This window comes from Fukomys damarensis, unplaced genomic scaffold (genome assembly GCF_012274545.1).
Source record: "Fukomys damarensis isolate Sample0158 unplaced genomic scaffold, DMR_v1.0_HiC HiC_scaffold_23, whole genome shotgun sequence".
In the NCBI taxonomy this organism is placed as follows: Eukaryota; Metazoa; Chordata; class Mammalia; order Rodentia; family Bathyergidae; genus Fukomys; species Fukomys damarensis.
The window spans coordinates 14,748,496-14,769,950 of record NW_022900935.1 but is presented as its reverse complement, the minus strand read 5'-3'; the positions used below and the strand labels follow the sequence as shown (position 1 = coordinate 14,769,950).

At 45.8% G+C, this 21,455-nt stretch overlaps 1 protein-coding gene across 6 annotated transcripts in view; it reads left to right on the top strand.

Moving 5' to 3' along the window:
- The first annotated feature begins 7,625 nt into the window (after positions 1 to 7,625).
- The window catches only part of Azin2 (antizyme inhibitor 2), a 40,967-nt gene continuing 27,137 nt past the window's right edge, over positions 7,626 to 21,455 (top strand). For 3 of the 6 annotated variants that reach the window (XM_033767471.1, XM_010645202.3, XM_033767469.1), the window contains exons 1-7: positions 7,829 to 7,908; positions 8,519 to 8,714; positions 10,128 to 10,301; positions 17,275 to 17,447; positions 18,371 to 18,505; positions 19,264 to 19,429; positions 20,728 to 20,890. In XM_033767471.1, coding sequence (XP_033623362.1) covers positions 8,610 to 8,714; positions 10,128 to 10,301; positions 17,275 to 17,447; positions 18,371 to 18,505; positions 19,264 to 19,429; positions 20,728 to 20,890 — 916 coding nt within the window. In that variant the 5' untranslated portion in view covers positions 7,829 to 7,908; positions 8,519 to 8,609. The other 3 variants (XM_010645205.3, XM_033767467.1, XM_033767468.1) reach the window with 3 other exon arrangements.

Genomic DNA, 21,455 nt, shown 5'->3' with positions numbered 1-21,455 from the left:
CAATTGCAAGACCTGGGATGAACTGATTATGACCATTGGTGGTTACAAAAAAGAGACACTTCTTGGAACTGTGCCCCTGGCCAGTTAACTTTAACCTACCCTAGAAAATCACTGGTTTCTTTGTTTTGTAAGCGGCTTGGTCCATCTCTCCATCAGTGTTGACTTTCTTCAGCTGAAGTCCCCCACCTTTTTCCTTCAATAAAGCTTTGCCTGTGCAAGAGTGGGTATGCTCACAATATTTAATGCAATCTCACTTCTATTGTTCCCACACCAGAAATTCCATCCAGTATCAATTTTACCTTCTTAGTTGCTTCTGTAACATGGAAGTAAATTGAGATTTTAAGTGGTAAAAATGTTTTTCTTACAACAAATAATGCACTGAAAAAAATGCAGCCTAATTTGTATTTGTGGGCTCGAGAGGAGGCCAAAATATAACAGCTGGAATTTGCATAAATATTTCACAGTTGCAGAATTCTCAAAGCGCATGAAACAGGAAGAAAGAAGTTCCTGCCTAGAATTTCAGGCAGTTACCACTGTTCACTTACAATAATCACCACCTGAGTTACTGATGTGTCTTTTCTTTATTTTCTTTTTATCAGACTTTAGTTTATCTCCCAAGTTAATATTGTACTTAGAGATTAAACACGTCAAAAGTGAAATGTGTACCTTTTGCGGGGTGGGGGGGCAGTTCAGAAAAATATATTCCATGTTTCTGATACAAAAAGGGAGAAAAGATCTAATGTTAAAAAAAAAAATCTCTTCATATTGACCTTGAAATGGAGAAGATATCTAGTACTAAAAAGATCACATATTAAACCAAGTAACACTCTCATGTGATAAAGTATTGTATTAAATATAAATCTGTTATGTTATTAAAAAAAGCCAAAGAGTATCTTCTTGCTGTGTGTTCATGTGATAGGAGTAGGAAAGCTCCTTCGAGCCTTTTGTAAACGTGCTCATCCAGTTTGTGAGGGATCACTTCCCAAAGCCCCACCTCTTCATACGAGGTGTGATAAAAATATGTTGAATGTTTCAATTAAAAACCTTAATTCCCCTCAAAGTACTTCCCCTCCCTTTATTCTCATTGGACCCATTGTTCTTGCCGCTTTCTGAAGCAGTTGTGGAAGTTCTTTTTCCTGAGTGCCTTTAGTTGCACTCTTTTGGCTACTTCAATGCCCTGAACTGATTAAAAATATTCACGCTTCATGGTCATTTTGACTTTGGGGAGCAGCCAGAAGTTGCATGATGCCAGATCTGATGACTAAGGTGGATGAGGACACACTCTAAGGTTTTTATTTGACAGAAATTGCTGTGATCTTTTGGTCAATGAGGTAATCAAAAATAGTGAATGTTTAAATTACAAATTTCATTACAGAAAAGAGATACACTGTCATTAACACCTCTCAAAACTGCTCCCCCACATTTTGAACATACTGAAGCTCATTGTTTTTGGCAATGTGTCTTTTTCTGTAATAAGCTTATTGTTTAAACATTCACTGTATCTTTCGATTACCCTTTGAATCAGCACAGATTCTAACATGAAGCTTTTGTGGGGGGCATCACCATTCAGACTGTATCACAGGTTCATCTCTTCAACCTCATGACGTTAATAACAGCAATTTCATTATCCCCATTCTACAGATGAAGAAAGTGGAGTGAGATGAATGGGAAGCCAGGATTCAAAGGCAAGAGGGCAGATTCTTTGTGTCTATGTGGTTGAGACTTGGCCAAGCTGCCTCTCTGCAAAGGAGACTAATCAAAAGGACCCAGAGTCTCTCAAGGACAGCCACCCAGCTGTCCTCAAAGAGGCAACACATTCTGGTTCCCTCTGGAGTGGATTCTCTGGACCTATCTTTGATCCTATTGCTTGACCACTGGCTCTGGATTTCTAGCTGGTCTGTTAGCCAGAAGTATATAGATGAGGTATCTGAGGGTGGGTCAGTTGGCAGTGGGGCAGAGAATTCTGCTGTCTGAGTCCTCTCTTTGGTGAGTGAAAGTTTTTTTTTTTTTTTTTTTTTTTTTTTTTTTTTTTTTTTTTTTTTTTTTTTTTTGGTGGTACTGAGAATCAAGTCCAGGGGCACTGTACCACCGAGCTACATCCCCAGCCCAGCCCTCTTTATTTCTTTGGGACAGAGCCTTACTAGGTTGCCCCAGATGAACTTGAACTTGCAATCTTTTTGCCTCAGCCTCCCACATAGCTGGAATTATAGGTGTGCACCACCATGCACAACTGAAGTGAAGATGTTTTTGTTTTTAGAGAATATGACTACTTTAGAAAGAGGTTCCACCTGGGTCAAGCTTGTATGGCTTGGTGCTCAGCCTACTGGCCTCTACCCCGTGAAATCCCATGGGAAATGCACAGAAATACCCTCTTGCATCACACTGATCCACTTCCTGAGCCTCTGTCCCCTGCTTGGTGTTCCTCAGTCCAGGTCCCAAAACCTCCCAAAGGAGTTGCTTCTCCTTGTCCAGCCCTAGCTGTATCCCTCTGATACCTTCTGCTTCTTGGCCCCGGGTAACAATACTAGCAGCTGTTATTTGGAATACAGTGCTAACCCATGTGCCAGGCATTAGGCAGCAGGTTTTACACACTTGTGAACAATTTAAGGAGTAGGTGCTCTTATCTCCATTTCATGGATGGATAAAGCGAGTTCTCTGAAGATAGGTCACGCAGCTGGTGAGGGCTGAAGCATATATATCCCTGAAATTTGTGTTCCTACTGTCTAGAGATAACAACACCATCCAGTCTGAGTGGTTTTTGCCTCATCCTGGGCCCCTACCAGGTGAGAGTCTGATGCCTTCTTTTAAAGGTGCACAACTTTGACCTCTCTAACTGCTCTGCTTCAAGTTCCTTTAGGCTGGTTGTTCTCAAAGCGTGGTGGCTGCATCTGTGGCACCAGCAAAACTTGGGAATTTGTCAGAAATGCACATTCTTAGAGTCTCCCAGACTTACTGAATCAGGAACTCTGTGTTTTAACGAGCCTCCAGGAAGTTTGGCTGCCTGAGAACCACCGGAGAATTCAGGGGAAAGCTGCCACCTTTCTGTCCCGCTCCCAGGTGGCTCTGAAGACACTAGCTTGCAGAAAGTAATATTTTCAACTGAGTGTTGTTTTTTTTTTTTTTTACCTTCTTCCTGTGTGTGGTTGTTGTTTTCTCATCACATTTGTTAGAAATGACTCAGGTCTGGCTTAAAGGAAAGTGTGTGAATTCCTTAATTGTCACACACTATTATTATGTTTTCACATTTGTGTGCAGCCTAAAAGAGAGTGAAAATAAACACAAAGAAATCCAAACTACGGTTTTAACATCTGAGCAATTGCATCTGTTTAGGGGAGCGTTGTGACTACAATCACCCACTCAACCAATGTACTTGAACTTTGCCTTCTCGGAGCTGGCACACAGCAGCCCTCTTCTTGCCTGCTGCTGCGTCACGGGTCACAGACACCTCACTGATGTCTGGGGTTCCCAGGGTTGGAGCCTCAAATTCTTCTTCAACATAGCCCTAGGCTGCACCACTTTAAGCTCCTTGCCAGTCCAGAGCCATATGTTTGAGTCAAGTCTCTGGCACTTACCCGCTGTGTGATCTTGGGCAAATCACTTGGCTTCTCTGGGTCTGGTTTTTCCATTGTGAAAATAAATAATACAGAGTCCTGCCTGAAAGTCTTGTTGTAGAGATGTCTACAGTTGTGTCATTTAGTAGCAGTGAGACTTTGAACAAGTTAGTTGGCCTTTCTAGGCTTGTTTATTTCTTTGTAACTTGGGCTTATTAAGAGCATATACTTCATAAAGTTTTTGGAATTAAAAGTTGTATATAAATCTTAAAACAAACCTGCACAATAGTAAGCACTCTTGGACTATGAGCTGCTATTGTTAAATACGTAGTACAGGGTCTGGAACATAGGTGCTCAATAAATGGCGGCTACTGTTATCACTGGTTTCATCCTTAACTTGTTCAATCTCAAAAAGTCATAGGGCTGCATTTCTGTTTCTGGCTTCTAGTCTCACTAGAGCCTTTGTCTCACTGATGCCTTCAAGGAATTCACAGCTATGACTTTGGATTTGTGCTCTTTTTTTTGGTTCATCTTGGGTCTGATCTGATCTTAAGTTCCAGATACTGCTCAGGTCTCCTGCTGTTTACTTTTGTTCTAGTCTGAGCATTCTTTGTTCTGGCTTCATGTCCTATCCCCAGGGCACATCTCACCAGAGTGAAGTTCTGGTTCTGTCACTCACTAGTAGTGTAACTTTGGATGAGAGCCTTAATCTCAATTCTGTCATCTGTAAAAGGGAGCAATCAATGCCTATTTCACAGGTTTTTGTAAAGACTAAATGCAATTATGTTTTTAAACATTCAGCATGGTGCCTGATATTTGTTACTTCTCTAAGTCTGCCTATGTAGTAAATCACATAATCATTCCTGAACTATGTATACTGGTATTTAAAAGGGAGAAACAATCTTCTGTTCTTGTAGCAGAGATGGTCAGTAACTGCACAATATTCAATCTCCCTTTTTCTGTAAGTATTTTAAGCTTACTGGGGAAAGGGAGGAATAGTAATGCACCCAAATAAGACTATCTTTTCCTGCTTCCCTTGCAGCTAGATATCATCATGCATTTATGTCTTGGCCAGAGATATGAAAGGAAGTATTTGATGGCAATTTGGATGAAGTTGTGTTCCTTCCCCCTGAAAGATATGTTAAAATCCTAGCCCCCACAGATTTGACCTTCTATAGAAATAGGTACTTTGTTAGAGGTGGTCAAGCTAAACTGAGGGCATTAAGGTGGGCCATAAGCACTACAACTAGAGTTTTAGTTAAAAGGACAATTTGGACTCAGAGATAGACATATACAGGGGGAAGAAGATATGAATACACACAAGGAAGACAGGGACGTGACTTGAGCAATGTACTCAAAGTCAAGGAATATCAAGAATAGAAATTAGAAGAATCAAGGAAGGATAGTCCCCTAGAACTATCAAAGAGACCATAGGCCTGCCAATATTCTCATTGCAGACATCCAGCCTCCAGAACCGTGAGACAATAAATCCCCATTATTTTAAACCACTAGTAATTAGTACTTTGTTCTGGCAGCCCTAGCAAATTAATATGAGTAGAATTTGGGGAAGCCTGAATAAAATGAAAGACAAGAAAGTATTTTGCAAACTCTCTAGTTCTATGCACCTATGGAACATTTTTGTTTGGTTGAATTTTTGCAGTGCTGGGGTTTAAACACTACCATTGAAGTACACCTCCAGCCCAGATTTAGGTTTTGAATCTAGGCTCCACACTTGCTTGCTGTGTAATCCTAGACATGACTGAACATCTTGGGACTTCAAATTCCACATCTGTAAAATGAAAGCAACTATAGTTTCTAGGACATAGGATTGTCATGGTGATTCAGTGGGATATCTTACTTAGTAGGGAAAAATATAAAGCCACGGCTTCTCAATACCCAAACCAGAACACAGATTTGGCTGCTCTGCTTGCATATTATTCTTGACAAATCACAAATAGACTTTATTTTGGTTCATTCCTTCTTGCGTATTCATTCAGTAAGCATAATAAATATACCTATTCTTTGTCTGTTACATATGAGATGATAAGAAAAGCAGGTGAGACCTACCCACACCGTAGTAGCCATTGAAACCAGCTCAAAGAATGATTTAAATCAGAGCCAATGTTGTTTGGGTACTTTTTAGCCTCATCTTTCCAGGTTTCTGCCATGGTGTCCTAGTCTACCTCTGTCCCAATCTGTATCGTAGGATGACCTTGTTCCCTGTGAGAGAAGATAAGGATGACACGACATGCAAATGACTACTAATCTCCTAAAGCAAGAGCCTTCAATTGACTTTCTGTAGCTTTTTTTTTTTTTGGAACCACGGGTAGCACTCAGGTCCTTGTGCTTGCAACAACTGAGAACCACTGAGCTAAATCCCCAGCCCTTCAACTGACGCTCTTATCAAGCTGTCTTCTGAAAGGCTGTTCCTGTGCATAGAAAAGATGAAGCTTTCAGGCAGAAAGACCAGAGAAAGTATTTGAATGCTTTCGGTTCACCGGGGGAAATCAAGCCAGGCAGAAGTGATGTGGGTCCAGGCAGAGTGACTCCCTAAGTACACTCAGCTGTCATACGTGGCATAGCTAGATGGATAGTAGAAAATGCCCCCTCCCCATCACTGTCCTACCTCATCTGACCCATTTCTGATTAAGTTGTATACAGCGTCCTTAGGGAAATAGTGAGACAGGACAAAAAGTGTTCCTGTCTTTTAAAAAGTCTATAGAGCGGCAGGGGCATGAACACACGAATATTTCACTCAACTGATTTGAACTCCTGCCTTCGTTGTGGGTCAAGTTCTCCTATGTGTTCAAGACTGTTTTGGACTATGTTCTATTCTACCACTGTCTTCTTGTTCCAGTACCATGCTGTCTTAAAGACTGTAGCCTAATAATTTTTTTTGGATATCTGGTAGAGGAAGTTCTTTTTATTTTTACCAACAATGGCTTGACTATTCTGGAACAACTGTTCCAAATGAACTTTTAAATTTTTTTCTTTTGTGATGCTGAGTATTGAATCCAAGGCAACATCACACCTGGCTCCAAATGAATTTTTGAATTAGCTTCTGAGTAACACAGCTATGGAATCTTCTGGAGTACTCTTGTGTGTACTAGGCACTGAGCACCCTAAAAAGGCAAACTCTCAGCCCGTCTCGGGGGTCATGAACTAGCTGAGCATGTCACCAGCCAAGAAATGGAACACAACAACGGGAATCTTAGCTACGGGTAGCAAGAGTCAAATGAAGAAGAGATCCACTTAGACATAACTGCTGTTAGTGCCATTGTGTCTTGGGGCTAGCAAAGCCACGGAAGGCTCCACAGAAGTGGTGACAGTGTATTGGACTTTGGTGGATGAGCCAGAGCAGGAGTAGGTATAGAAAAAGGAGAAATGTTTTGAAGTCAGAGATAGGTTACTTGAGGACTACAAGTTGGTCGGATTCAGAGGGCAAAGAAGAGGGGAATCGTCCTGTGCCCGAAGAGGGGAATCGTCCTGTGCCCGAAAAGCCACAAAAAGAAAGGCCTTTTGAACCCATTTGAGCTGGGTTTTGAGTAGGTGGAGTCAGAGAAGATGCCTAGAAGAGGCAATTAAATAAAAAGGATTTTATTAGAGAATAATACAAAGTGCTGACTTTTGATCTGGGTTTCCCAAGGATGAGCTAGAACTTCACAAGGCGGAGAAGACAGAAGGCATCGTTGAGTTCAGCCAGGCACAGAAAAAGTTTCCCAGAGCCAAAATGCAGGATCCAGGGGGTCCTGCCCGCGTAGACGCTACAGCTTTGCGGTTCCGAGTACCCAGAGTGGGTAGCCACCAGAGGACTCCGCGAGGAGCACTGCGGCACCGTTTTGCCTAGCCGGCTGGCAGAGCTGAATGCTTTATGTCCGAATCGACCAATGGGCCAGCGGCACTCGGTTGCCAGGGCTACGGAGTGAGAGGAGGCGGGGCCTGGGCGCCAGGGGTGGGGCTTGGGCGTGACTTATTTCAGCCGGCAGCGGGCGGAAGGCGGGGCGTGGGGGGCGGTGGCTGCTGGGCGCGCGGGGCGCAGGCCGCCGGGCGGGATCCGGGGGGAGCGAGCTAGCGAAGGCGCGGAGGATCCGATTCACTCGCTGGGGAGACCTATGGGCCGAAGCTGTGTAAATGCGTTTTAAGGCGAGTGCAGGGGGGGTCGGCTTGGGGAGCCTCGGGGAGCGGGCACCCTCGGCTTAGGGGTTGACCTACCCTCTGCCCCCTCTTGCCTCCTTTCAGCAGGGGCCTCGGCTCCGCAACTGCCACTCCTCGGAGTGTTGCACAAGTTTCGAGGTCACCGGCGACCCTCCCTAGCAGCGCGCCTGGATCTGGCCCCCGCGAAGGAGGACGGGGCTTGGTAAGGGGGTTCGGGGCGGGGGGGGGCGCGGGACCTCTACCCTGCACTTGGTCAGTTCTCGCCTGGGAGTTCGCAACCCGCCCACCGCCTGGCGCACCCATGCAGCCTAACAATTCTAGCACGTCAGGACCAACACTTACGGGGAAACTGAGGCACTGAGAGCGGTCGGAAACTGCCCGTGGTCCTGCAGCAGACAGCGAACTCGAACCTAAGCTCCTATTCTCTGGCTGAGAATCTGGTGTGGCCGCTGGCATCCTCTGGGTGGGTGCGGTCAGATTGGGGGGCACCCTGGAAATTTCCCCACCCAGGCTTCTCAAACGTCCTGCTCTGGTCGCTCGTTCTTTCTCTCTTCCTGAACTCAGCATTTCAGAATTGGAAAAGATCTCCATAACAACTCATCCGTTTTACAGACAGGGCAACTGAGGCTTTGACATCTGAGCATATAATGCTTTGTCCCAGTGTAGAATCCAGGACTCCTGGCCGTGGCACATCCTTCCAAGCGAACCTAAGATCCCCACGCTTGTGCTGGGGGCAGGGTGGTGGGTGACTGGCCGGGGACCCCTAGCCTTGGAGCCTAGCCCTCAGCGGTATCTCCCCGCGCCCCCCGCAGTGTGTTGCATACTTTCTAAGGCGGTGGCTGGGACAGCGACAGCGGCTGTGGCTCCATCCGGCCCATCGACTGGACTCGGGCGCGGCTTGGCATGGCTGGCTACCTGAGTGAATCGGACTTTGTGATGGTGGAGGAGGGCTTCAGCACCCGAGACCTGCTGGAGGAGCTCACTCTGGGGGCCTCGCCGGCCACTACGGTGAGGGCTTGGAGTGCGGTGCGCCCGACCCCGCCTCTGGAAGGGCCCTCATCTTATTTTTTCACAGCTCTGGTATTCAGTCCTTGTTATTTTCAAGGGACTGGCCCATTCTATCCCCAGTGCCTGACCCCACCCCCCGCAAATTTGCTCTTCTTGTGTCCTCTGCCTTGATGAATAAGCAGCACCAACATCATCTACCATAGCTCTCCAGGTTGAAACTTGGAAGTCTTTTTCCCTCTCCTTCTCCCCTTCACCTCCTGCGTCACCCCTTCCTCCCAGGTTTCACTAGCTCCGTGAATTCTGCCTGCTTAAATAGCCCTCCAGGGTGCTCATGTACAATGTAGTCCAGCCTTCACCTCCCTAAAGGCCCCTGACCTCCTCATTTCAAACCATCCCCTCTAACTGTATGGTAGCTTTGCTTAAAATCAAGCCTGCTTCTATAGCCCATTTCTGGGCTTTATTGTCCCACAGTCTATATTACGCTCACTCCATCGGAGCTGAAATGCTCTATTCCTATTTCTGAGGGTGCTAGGTACTCCATCACTACAGGCTGTTATCAGTGTTGCCTTTGCCTTACTCCAGGCAGATTTTGTATTTTCATTCTCCATGGCTCCCACTACATTTTGTAGAAACTCATGTAGCATTTATTGAAGAGGCTTGTAATTACTTAAGCGTTGATGCTCTTCCAGGCCTTAAAGACCCTTCAGGGCTAAAGCCCTATTTGTCATCTCTGTTCCCTAGCATTATATCTGATACCAAGTAGGCACCATTTAAAAAGTATTGCATGAAATGGAAATTGAACCCCAGGAAAGGTTTAAATAAGGTGCCTCATACATGTTCAGTCATCAGCCAGTCTTTGATGACCAGTTGTCCACCAGCATGGTTTGTGGTGGCAGTGGGATGACCTCAAGTCTTCACTAAGCACCGTTATGTGACAACCAGTGTGCTCTAGGCCGCAGCTTCTGCCTTCAAGAAATTGACCCTCCCCTGGAGCAGACAGATGGATGTGTATACAGTTCTGATGCTTTGAAAACACAAACAAAATGCAACAAAAACATTAAAAGCCAAGTTGCCTTACAGTTTCGGGGAAGATGGAATTTGAGCTGAAATTTGAAGGTAGACTGAGACGGCCAAAGCCAGCAAAGAGAAGGACTTGGAGGTGGGAAAATGATCCAGCCTATAGTTGAAAGTTTTACCTGCGTGATGGGAGGGACTGGAGTTGGATCACAGAGTCTTGAATGCCAGGTGGAGAAGTTTGCTTTCTATCCTGTAGGGATGGGAAGCCCCAGAAAACATTATACCAGGGTAGCTTTGTGGCCAGAGCTGAAATGGGACAGGGTCTTGGAAGGACTGGGCAGCATGACAGAGAGGGGCTGAATGGGGTCTCACATCCATCCACCTCTTGTCATGCAGGGCAAGGCTGCTGCCTTCTTCTTGGCAGACCTGGGTGCCGTAGTGAGGAAGCACTTCTGCTTTCGTAAGTGTCTGCCACGAGTCCGGCCCTTTTATGCAGTCAAGTGCAACAGCAGCCTGGGTGTGCTGAAGGTCCTGGCTGAACTGGGGCTGGGCTTCAGCTGTGTCAATAAGGTGAGCACCTACCCCTTCCCGTGCTTTGGCCCTTCCGGTGTGGGTGGGCCCTGGGGGAGCAGGGGTGACTTGCTTCCTGGGAAGGCCACCTACGGTGAAGGAAGCTCTGGGGATAAGGGAGGGAGAAGTCAGTATTGGAACCTATGTGATCCTGGTGGGTGGGTCACTTTTTAACAGAGGCTTTAAAATGTTTTCACATAGAGCTATATGTCGTATTCTTCTAGTTAAAGCAAAAGGAAAATGTTTTTATACTGTTGGTTTTATTTATTTATTTTTTCTTTTATGATCTTAATGTGTGACTGTGTATTTTCCTAATGATGCTTTTAGGGTTTTGTTGTTGCTGCCAATTCTATTGTCTTTCTAATTTGATTTCTGCTGTTGTCTTGCTTCTTTTTGCTATCTTTTGATTGACTTTGCTTATATATCATCACTCAGTAGTCATTGAACTACAGCATGGTGACAGCTGTGCTGGGTAGGACTGGCAGTACCGCAATGAGTAAGACAGGCTCTGTTATCCTTGAGTAGCATCTTACTAGATGAAAAGAAAAGCTATGAAGTTCCATCAGAGTACAACTTTGAACATATTCATTCAGCAAATATTTACTGAGCAGCTACTATGGGGCCAAGTACTATTTTAGGTGGGAATTTAGCCATGAATAAAACAAAACAAAAAAGTCCTTCCTTCATAGAGCTTGGTTTCTAAAACATAAACAAATTAAATAATGGAAGCATATGGTGTTTCAGATGGTAAGTGCTGTGGAAAAAAAATTGGGAAAGGGATTGTGGGGTGGGAGGATCAGTTTTAGAGAGTTCAGCCAAAGAAAGCATTGCTGAGATTTGAATACAGATCTGAAAGAGGTGTGGGATCAGGTCAGCTGGATAAAAAGAGGAAGAGCATTCTAGGAAGAGGGAATAATAGCAAATGCAAAGTCCTGAGACGGGAATGAGCCTGGCGAGTATTGCTCTATGTACTGTCATTGCCATCATTTTCTTGGCAGTCAGTAATGGTCATTCTGAAAGGAACCCCTGTTAAGCCTTCATTGACAGTGTGGTTGGATGTTGGGAGGAAAGTTCTAGAAGGGGTTCCTGGAGGAGAAAAGAGGACTGCTAAACTGATCAGAATGATGGGGCTGGAGTGAGTCTAGGTAAGGAAGAGGTGGTACAGGATGAGCAGGTTAACCTTTGCTGGGGACCAAATGTTCAGGCTCTCCATGGTTGACAAGTATCTTCCCTTGTGCTTTATTGCATGCCTTAACTCATGCGTGTGTTAGGTAAAACCTGTGAGGCACCTGGGAAGACACTGCAGAGCCAGGACTCTTGCTCTTCCTACTGCCTCCTGCAGCATCCTGGGCCTCCACGTGGGTGAGAAGGAACAGGATCCTTTGGTCCCCAGTCCAGGGGAGAGAACAGGACCAAACCCCACTGACTACAGTCCTCTACTTCTGGAAGCCCAGGGGTGAAGCACGTGGCCCTCAATCCTCAGGAGCTGGACTCCAAAAGGCAGAGCTGTGGGGTAGGGCAATGGAAGACCTCAAAGGCAGTGGGGATGTCAGAAGCTTCTACATTGCTGAGTGTGTCTGCTGTGCAGGGCACTTTGCCAAGCATTTCCTGTACATGATCTCATTTGATTCTTGAAACATCCCTGAGGTCTGATTCTGACCACAGCCTGGTGAAGGTGAATTCAGCATAAAAGGAAGTGAGGCACAGGAATTGAATGACTTGACCTGGGTTCTGCCCTGGAGGTGGCAGCTTGAACCTAGCCATGTGGTGTTGGGACTCTGTTGCTATTGTTTTCTCCAATGCCTGGGGGAGGGGGTGGCTGAGCTGGCACTTGGCTAATGATGGATGCCCTCATTTCACTGCAAGGGTGAAGAGAGGCCTAAATCTCCTCCTTGTGGTGGGATTAGAGTGGTTCCTGGACTTAAAACTTTCTTTTTGTCAGTACTGGGTCCCCAGTACTAAACCAGGGTACCCTAACTATAGCCTCAGATGTTCAACTTTACTTAAAGGGCAGAGACTGCCCTCTTCTGGTCGGTCCTAGGGGGAAGCTATGCTAATGTCACCATGGACATTCATTATCCAAGGGTCTAGCATGAGCTAGGACTGGAGGTACAAACAGACATTCATTGGACAGGCTCTATGGCCAGGGCCACAGGCTACAGCTTGCACAAGGCCACTGGTCCACGCAGCCTCCTCCCTGAAGGCCGTGTGTCCTTGTTCCTGTCCCCAACCCTTGCCTCTTCTTGGCTAGCTCCCTCGGCCTCCTCCCATTTTAAAAAAGCCTTCCCTAGATACCACATTCTCCTTTAACCCAATCGTTTGCTCCTCCTTGTGGCCAAATTCAGCAGAGTAGTCTGCATTCAACTGTGCTTGTTGCCTCTTTTCCTAAGGACCCATTCCTTAAGCCTGTTTCCCGGCCTTTACTCTTTTTTTTTTTTTGGTTTTTTTGAGACAGGGTCTCACTATGTAGTTGAGACTGACCTGGAACTCACTATGTAGCCCAGGCTGGTCTCGAACTCACAGCGATCCTTCTGCTTCAGCCTCCTGAGTGCTGGGATTACAAGCGTGTGCCACCACGCCCGGCCCGGCCTTTACTCTTACTACTCTGAAGAATTCCCTTTTACCAAGGCACCCAGGGACCTCCAGAATTCATTGAGGTCCAGAATACACTTTATTTGAAACGGTAACTATGAATTATTCAAGTAATACATTGATTCACTCACCCAAAGAGAAAGGAGGATATCAACTTTATGTCTCCATAGATAATTCACTACTACATAGCAAGGAATATTATGTAAAAAGACATCAGTGATCCACATGAAGTATATAAAATATTTTGGGATCTTTGCAAAAAAATATAAAAGGCACTCATGTGGCACAGACTCAACTACTGTAGCTTTACATTGAGCAGGTTTTGGAGACATGTCTGTGTCGATACATCTAGACCCGGTCTAAGGACACTCTATGGTGTTCCTAGCTTTCCACCTGGCAACATATTTTTTAAAATAATATTTTTTTCAATACTGAGGACTGAACCAGGGCCTCACACATGCTAGACAAGTGCTCTACCATTGAGTTACAGCCCAAATCCTTTCAAGCTTTGCGTCTGTGTGTATGTGTGTGTGTGTTTTGGTACCAGGGATTGAACTCGGGTCCTTGTGCTTGCAGGGCAGGCGGCAGAATCACTGGGCTAAACCCCTGGCCCTAAACTTTTTCTTTCTTTCTTTTCTTTTTTTTGTATCAGGGATTGAATTCGGGGCCTTGTGCTTGCAAAGCAGGAGGCAGAACCACTGAGCTAAATCTCTGGCTAAACTTTTTCATTTTTGAGTCTAAAATTTTTCTTTTTTTTAAATTGAGTCTAAGTTGTCCAGGTGAGCTTGAACTTGTGATCCTCCTGCCTCAGCCTCTTGAGGAGGTGGAATTACAGTCCCATATCATCATGCCCAACTCTTTTGAAAAATTTTCAACAATAACATACATACCTAAAGACTTCAAAAGTATATAAGATGAGCAAGGCAGTGTGGCACATGCCTGTAATCCCAACACTCAGGAGGCTGAGGCAGGAGGTTTGTGAATTTGAGGCCAGCTGGGCCCCATAGCAAAACGCTGTCTCAAAAAAGTAAAAGTATATAAACAGAGAGTACATGCTGGTCTGGACCTGTCTCCACACTTACTAGACCCTTCTGATCATTGATCTGGATTTCACTCCCTCCTCACCTCTCCACAGGTTCTAGGAGCGGGCTCTTTCTATCTTCCTCTGAATTCTGTTTTAGGGCCCCCGTCTTGTAAACTCTGCCTTCTCTTGGGAACTTCATTTTCTCCATTTCAGTTCATTACCCAGCTTGCCAGGCCACTTTGGGAACACATCCCCCCACCTTTCTAGAGCCAGCTCAGTCATCACTCCCAGGTTGGTTGTGACAGCCACTGACTAGCCTTCTTGGAAGCCCCTCAGGCCCCTTCTCAGATGGTCAGAATGCTAAATGTTGAGACTTTATATTTAAAATGCAAATCTGGGGCCCTGAGTTTGATCCCTGGTACCAAAAAAAAAAAAAAAAAAAAAGAAAAGCAAATCTGACTTTGCCATTTCCCTTTTTGAAACCCTTATAATTCTTTTCCATCATGTGCAGAGTAAAATGCGTGGCTCTGCTCACCTCCTTCTGACCTTATCTTGACCACTCTACCATTCCCTGCTTCTTGATTCAGCTAAGCACAGTCTCAACCTCTGTACAGGTAGCTCCCTCTCCTGGAAACATTTTTTCCTTCCCTCCCATCCTGGCTGAGGCTTCCTGCAAGGATTTGCTTTCATTTCTAATCCTCAGGCTGTTCATTGTCCTTCACACCCAGATCCTCCTGTTCCTCACTCTCCTGTACTTTTTCATCACACCTTTTAACCATTTGTAATTCCACTACAATCCAGGGTCCACTTGTCTCCCCACCCACTGAAAGCTCCATAGCATTATTCACAACTTATTTTCATCAGCACCTCTCACAGCTTGGCAACTCAGTAGATGCTCAAGTGATATCTATCTGCAAGCTGGGGTCTGACAGTTACAATCCCAGCTGTGCTATTTATTAACAGCTGTGTTGTGTGACTCAGGACAAGTCGCTTACCCTCTCTGAGCCTCTCTTTCCTACCTACAGTAAGAGCATTATGAGGGTTAAATGAGAAAGTATAACAAATTTTAATGCAATAGCTGGCATATAGTAGCCTTTTTGTGAATAACAATACTTAGTATTTAAATACTTATAATCAAAACTAAATCACAGGTCTCTGCAGGGAGCAAAAATACATTTGAAATCCACTCAAACTCAGAGAGAGAGAGAGAGAGAGAGAGAGGAGAGAGAGAGAGAGAGTGTGTGGAGGGCACCACTGCCCCTGGGAAGCAAGCTGTAATGGCAGCAAGTCCAGCTCTGGAGTTGGACCTCTGTGTCCCGCTCTGCTATTCATTGACTGCGGCATCAGATGGAGCCCTCTGAACTCAGTTTTGTTCTCTGTGGAATGTGGCCAGGAAATACTTATAGGGTAGCTATTGGGTCTGTATGAAATAATGTGTATGATACCTACCTAGTGAGGAAAAGTTGCTCAGTCAAAATTAGAGTCTTATAAACTCAGGATAGCTTCAAATGGCGCTCAGGTCTTCTACTGTGTTTCGAAATTGTCTCTCTTCAGACTTCTTTTCCTTATCCATGGAGAGTGAGACTAGAGTTTGACAGCTGGATTTGCCCCCTACTTGCTACCTAGTCTCTAATATCAGTCTGCCCTCTGCAGCACAGAGCTAACAGTGATTTGAATGGGTTATTGTGAGGACTGAACGAAACAGTAAATTTACAGCACCGAATCTCCTGAAGTGTTACTGAGTCCCAGCCACGGTCACTCACGTACCTGTCGTCAGTTGAGCAGCTTCAGCAGACACGGTACGGCTCACAGGATCAGCCCCTTTTCTAGACGTTTGCCTGCACCTCACTCAGTGCCTGCTGGGGGCAGTGCTCAATAAACACCATCCTCATCACTGCTGTCGTCATCATCATCCTCGCCCACATCACTAAAGCCGCAATCACGCAGAGGTTTACCTTCTGTAAAGGTGAGGAAAAGCTGGGGTATAGCTCAATGGCAAAACCTTTGCCTGGCATTCATGAGGCCCTGGGGTCCATCCCCCCAACACTGAAAAAAACAAAGAATGACAGCTACAGATACCAAACAGCAAAAACCACCATCACCACTACCACAACAGAAAAAGAAAAGAAAAGAAAAAGGCCCTAAGGAGGTGCTGAGCCCGAGCCGCCCCACAGAGCATCCTGCATGCAGACTTGTGGGGCTAGGTGACGTGTGTCAGAAAGTCTCCTGGTTTTGCAGACTTTTTAAAACACAGAGCAATATTATTTATTAAGTTGACAAAATCATGTATATTTATAGTGTGCAATGTGATGTGATACATGTGTACATCACGGAATGGCTGCATTAAACTAAGGTATTCATTACTCACATACTTTCTTTTTGTGATAACACATAAAATCTTCTTTCCTAGAAGTTTCCAAGTATACAATACACTGTTATTAACTGTAAGCACAATAAATCTCTTGAATTTATTCTTCTCAGATTGTGTGTCCTTGTATCAACACTCACACCCAGCCCCTGGCAACCATCATTTTACTGTTTCTTGGAGTTTGACTTTTTTAGATGCCAGATATGTGACATCATGCAGTTTTTGTGTTTCTATGCCTGGCTTGTTTCACTTAGCATAATGTCCTCCAGCTTCATTCATGTTGTTATAAATGACAGGATTCCCTCCTTTTTTAATGGATGAATAGTGGTGCATTGTGTAAGTATTACATTTTCTGTATCCATTTTTCCATCAATGAATGTATGAGTTGTTCTATTTCTTGGCTATTGTGAATAGCACTGCAGTGTACATGGGAGGGCAGATACTCTTTCCACATACTGATTTCAATTCCTTTAGATATATACCAAGAATGGGATTTCTGGACCACATAATAGCTCTATTTTTAATTTTTAAAGGAACTTTCCTACTATTTTCCAAGTAATATTAAAAGTTTAAATCTGTGAGGAAAGTGTGTCACAAGCCTGTTGTTAGGGCCACCAGGAGTCTGTAGAGACCTTTGTGTAAATTAGAAAATGTACCTCTTCCTAATACACTTGTTATAATAAATTACTGATTTTGTTAGAATGAGTTGTTTTATGCAAGGAAGTTGCAATAAACATATGAATCTGTTCTGTATTTGCTGTGAGCAGGAGCCGTCAGGATTGTGCAGTATACCGCCTGTGTGACTGTATGGCAGCTCTGCCTATCAGAGAATGGTGAATGAGTTTTACATCCTAACTTTTTGCTTATTTGTTATCTTAAAGGGATGGACCACTTGTCATGTAGCTATTACTGCCCTTCATTTGTGTTTCCTTGGGCTCCATGGATCAGTAGGTCCTGGTGTCCTTACCACCACCTTTGGGGCCCTACAGGCAGAGATGGAGTTAGTCCAGCGTATTGGTGTCCCTGCCAGTAAGATCATCTATGCCAACCCCTGTAAACAAATTGCACAGATCAAGTATGCTGCCAAGCACGGGGTGCAGCTGCTGAGCTTTGACAACGAGGTGGAGCTGGCAAAGGTAGTCAAGAGCCACCCCAGTGCCAAGTAAGCCGAGAACCAAGCATGCAAGGGGTGAGGGCTGGGCTACTGGGTGAGGGTAGAGGAGTGGAAGGGGATGCTGGGGAGAGGTCCTTGCCTGACTTGGCCATTGTCACGTGAGGTACGTGGGTGCTCCTGGACTGGACTCAGATGCCAGTCCTGTCTAGATCAAAGGCAGAGCTAAATGGTTACAGCCCCAGGAAGAGAAGGCTATGCTATAGTGGAGGGCAGGAAAGACTCAGAAGTAGGCCTTGAGGAATGAGTAGAATTTGGGAAGGACATGAACAGCAAAGTGCATAAGCAAAATCATAGGAGTCAGAAGCAGCATGAGGTAATTGAGGGGTGAGCAGAAATTTGATGGGGCTGGAACATGCCTGTGTGTGGGTAAAGGGCATAGTGAATGACACTGGTCACAAGTGGGGATCCAATGCAGATGGATTCTGGAAGGGGTTGAGTCTGGGCATTTTGCTCTGGCTGTAACTTTTTAAATTATTTGATACCCTGGGGACCCGGGGAAGGTTTTTGAGTAAAGGGTAGGCTAGGTGCGGGGTTACTCTGGTTCACCCAAGCAACTTCCATCACGTTAACTGGGGTTTTTCTTAGGACTGAGAAAAGTGGTTCCCCTCATAGAGACAAAGTTTGAAAACTGCCTGGTGTGGAGGCTATTTGGAGGAACTAGAGCTGCCCAGGAGAGCCAGTGAGATCTACCCCATGCAGATGATGCAGGAATGTGCACAGGGACATTAGGAGAATGAGTTGGACAGAACTCAGAGGTTGACTGGCTGTTCAGGGAGAAGATGGGATTTAGAAAAGCTTGTGGGCCCATCAGGCTCTAAGCCATTTGAGTTCACAGACCAGGACTCAGAGGAGACATAGTTGGGATGGGGTAGGTGGGTTTCATCCAGCAGGGGCACACTGTGTCTCATCAGGATGGTTCTGTGCATTGCCACGGATGACACCCACTCCCTGAGCTGCCTGAGCCTGAAATTTGGAGCATTGCTGAAATCCTGCAGACATCTGCTTGAAAATGCCAAGAAGAGCCACATGGAGGTGGTGGGTGTGAGGTGCGCACCAGGAGCCCCACTGGGAGCCCCACCATCCCCTCCCACGCCTAGCCCATGCTTCTTTCACAGGAATTAATCATTATGTATGAGGCTTTCCCCAGGGCCTCCAAGCAAGGCGCCTCCTGGGCCTAGAATCCTGCTAGTTAAAAATTTCCTTTCTTTGGAAAGAAGGTTTGGAATGTCGCCTTCCTTAGCCCCATGGTGTCCAGAAGTCTTGTCCCAAGAGGCTTTGACCTCTGGGACCTGGCCTTGAGAAAGTTTTATCAGCCTGTAGGCCTAAGGTTCTGCAGCCACATCCTGGAATTGCCCCTGTTGTTGCAGGGATGTGGAAGAAAATAATAAAGGCCAACTGTATGGCTTCATTATTCTCTACTTCAGGCACTGAGCTGAGTGCTGCATGTCCATTACCCCATGGCCTTGTGTGGTAGAGGCTCTTAACCCTACTCTGTGCATGGGAAACTTAAATGAGGCAGGCTGAATAACTTGCCCAGGCCTCTCCTAATGTGGGTACTCTGGGTCCCTGGCTCTCATCCTAGAAGGTTCCTGTAGGGGCAGTACAGAGGGGTGAAGGAAGCATCCTCTCCTAGATGGCCACAGGGCCCCTTGAGACCCATTTAACAATATTTCAGGCCCCCAGTCACTGTGTCAGGAACATGAGCACATTGTCCCAGGTGTCTGCCCGAGGTCCCCACTGGCTGGGTTGAGGTTGGGACACCTGGAACTTTGTGTGCAAGCAGAGGCTATTCCTTCTTTCCCAGTTTTCATGTTGGCAGTGGCTGTCCTGACCCTCAGGTCTATGCTCAGTCCATCGCAGAAGCCCGGCTTGTGTTTGAAATGGGTGCCGAGCTGGGCCACACGATGCATATTCTTGACCTTGGTGGTGGCTTCCCTGGAGTAGAGGGAACCAAAGTGAGATTCGAAGAGGTAACTGTGGGGCTGGAGGTGTCTTGCTGGGCTCTTTGGGTGGGGAGCTGGGGACTAGTATGGAGGGGTAGCATGTCACTGGGAGTCTACTGGGAATGGTTCCATGTGTCTTATGCTGTGCTTGGTGCATTACTGGGTCACCCCACTTCTTATTAACCCTGTGCTATGGTTGAGCAAACAGAGGTGCACTGCAGTTATGTCACTTCCTGGTGCACAGCAGGGCTGGCTGACACTGGCTCTTCCTGACTCCGGCTCATGCCCAGCCTACTTGAGGCTTAATCAAGACATCATTGCACATCATAAAGCTCTTTAAGGGTCTGGGTAAGCCCTGTTTACCCTTGGCTGGGCTGATGAGAAATCAGTTGGGAAGACAGAGGAAGGAAAACCAACCTCTGCTTCCCGTGTCTCCTCCACCATGAGATAAAGGCAAGAAAGATGCATAGAAGTCCCCACTAGGGGTCACCTCTTCTTAAAAGGTGGCTGCTTATGCAATCTCCACTTGTAGGAACTGACTCTGAGGAGGTAATTCTGGAATAGATGCAAAGAATTAGCCTCAAAGATGAGAGTTGCAGCTTTGTGCATAACAATAGTGAACTTTCCTGGGGCATCTAGTACTCAGGATTTGTTAGATGATGGTACTTTCTTCGGATGACAACATTTGCTCATGTGAGAGAACTTTCAGTGTGTGCAGCAAAACAGCTTTTAAGAATACACGCAGCTCCATGATGTTTATAATTAAAAAACATTGTTCATAAAAAAGAATTAAAGAATCTACTCCGGAATGACTCACAATGATGAGGATCATCTGGGTGATAGAATTAGGGTAGTTTCTGTCTTCTCCTTTTTTCTTTGTAATTTTTGAATTTTCTATAATACATTATTTAGCAAATCGGTTTTTTATGAAAGATCTACATGAGGACTTCTGGAATCTGAGCACCAAACATGATAGAAGTAATGGCCCTTCCCATTGTGGGGGCATTGAAGAGGGTGATTTATACAAGTTTGAGAGTCTCAACCCAGCCCTGTCCTCTTTCTGCCTTCTCGGCTCGCTGTTCCCAGTTACCAGCTGGAGCCTTAGCAGCTGCCAAGTCCTTCTTCCTGAAATCACAGTGGCTTTTTGTTTTGGTAGTAATGGGGCTTGAACTCAGGATCTTGCACTTGCAAGGCAGGCAGTGGTACAACGGAGCTAAATCTCTGGCCCCAACTCAGCTTTAAGAAATAGACTTGGAACTGCAGCAAGTCTTCAGCATAAACCCCACATTTCAAACACACAATTGTTCCCCATCCCGCTCCCCTAGATTGCTTCTGTGATCAACTCGGCCTTGGACCTGTACTTCCCAGAGGGCTGTGGTGTGGACGTCCTTGCTGAGCTGGGGCGCTACTATGTGACCTCTGCCTTCACTGTGGCTGTAAGCATTGTTGCCAAGAAGGAGGTTCCTCTGGACCAGCCCAGCAGAGAGGGTAGGTGCCAGGGGACAGGGCAGCAGAGCCCTGTCCCCTCCTGAAGCTGGGACATGGCTAGCTGGAAAGGGCCTGGTGTTTGGTCGAGTGGCCAGGATGGGGGAATTTGGAGAAAAGGGTGCTTGCCCTAGGGAAACTTGCAATTAAGTCCTCTTACTCCTAAGACAGTTATCAAGCATCTTTTTCCATAGCTGTGTACAGACTGAGGTAAAAATAGCATTGGGAAAATAGATACTTTTTGGACAACTTTTTTTTTTTTTTTTTTTTTTTTTTTTTTTTTGAGACAGGGTCTCACTATGTAGTTGAGACTGACCTGGAACTCACTATGTAGTCCAGGCTGGTCTCGAACTCACAGCGATCCTCCTGCCTCAGCCTCCCGAGTGCTGGGATTACAGGCATGTGCCCCCATGCCTGGCATTTTTTTTTTTTTTGAGACAGGGTCTCACTATGTAGTTGAGACTGACCTGGAACTCACTATGTAGTCCAGGCTGGTCTCGAACTCACAGCGATCCTCCTGCCTCAGCCTCCCGAGTGCTGGGATTACAGGCATGTGCCCCCATGCCTG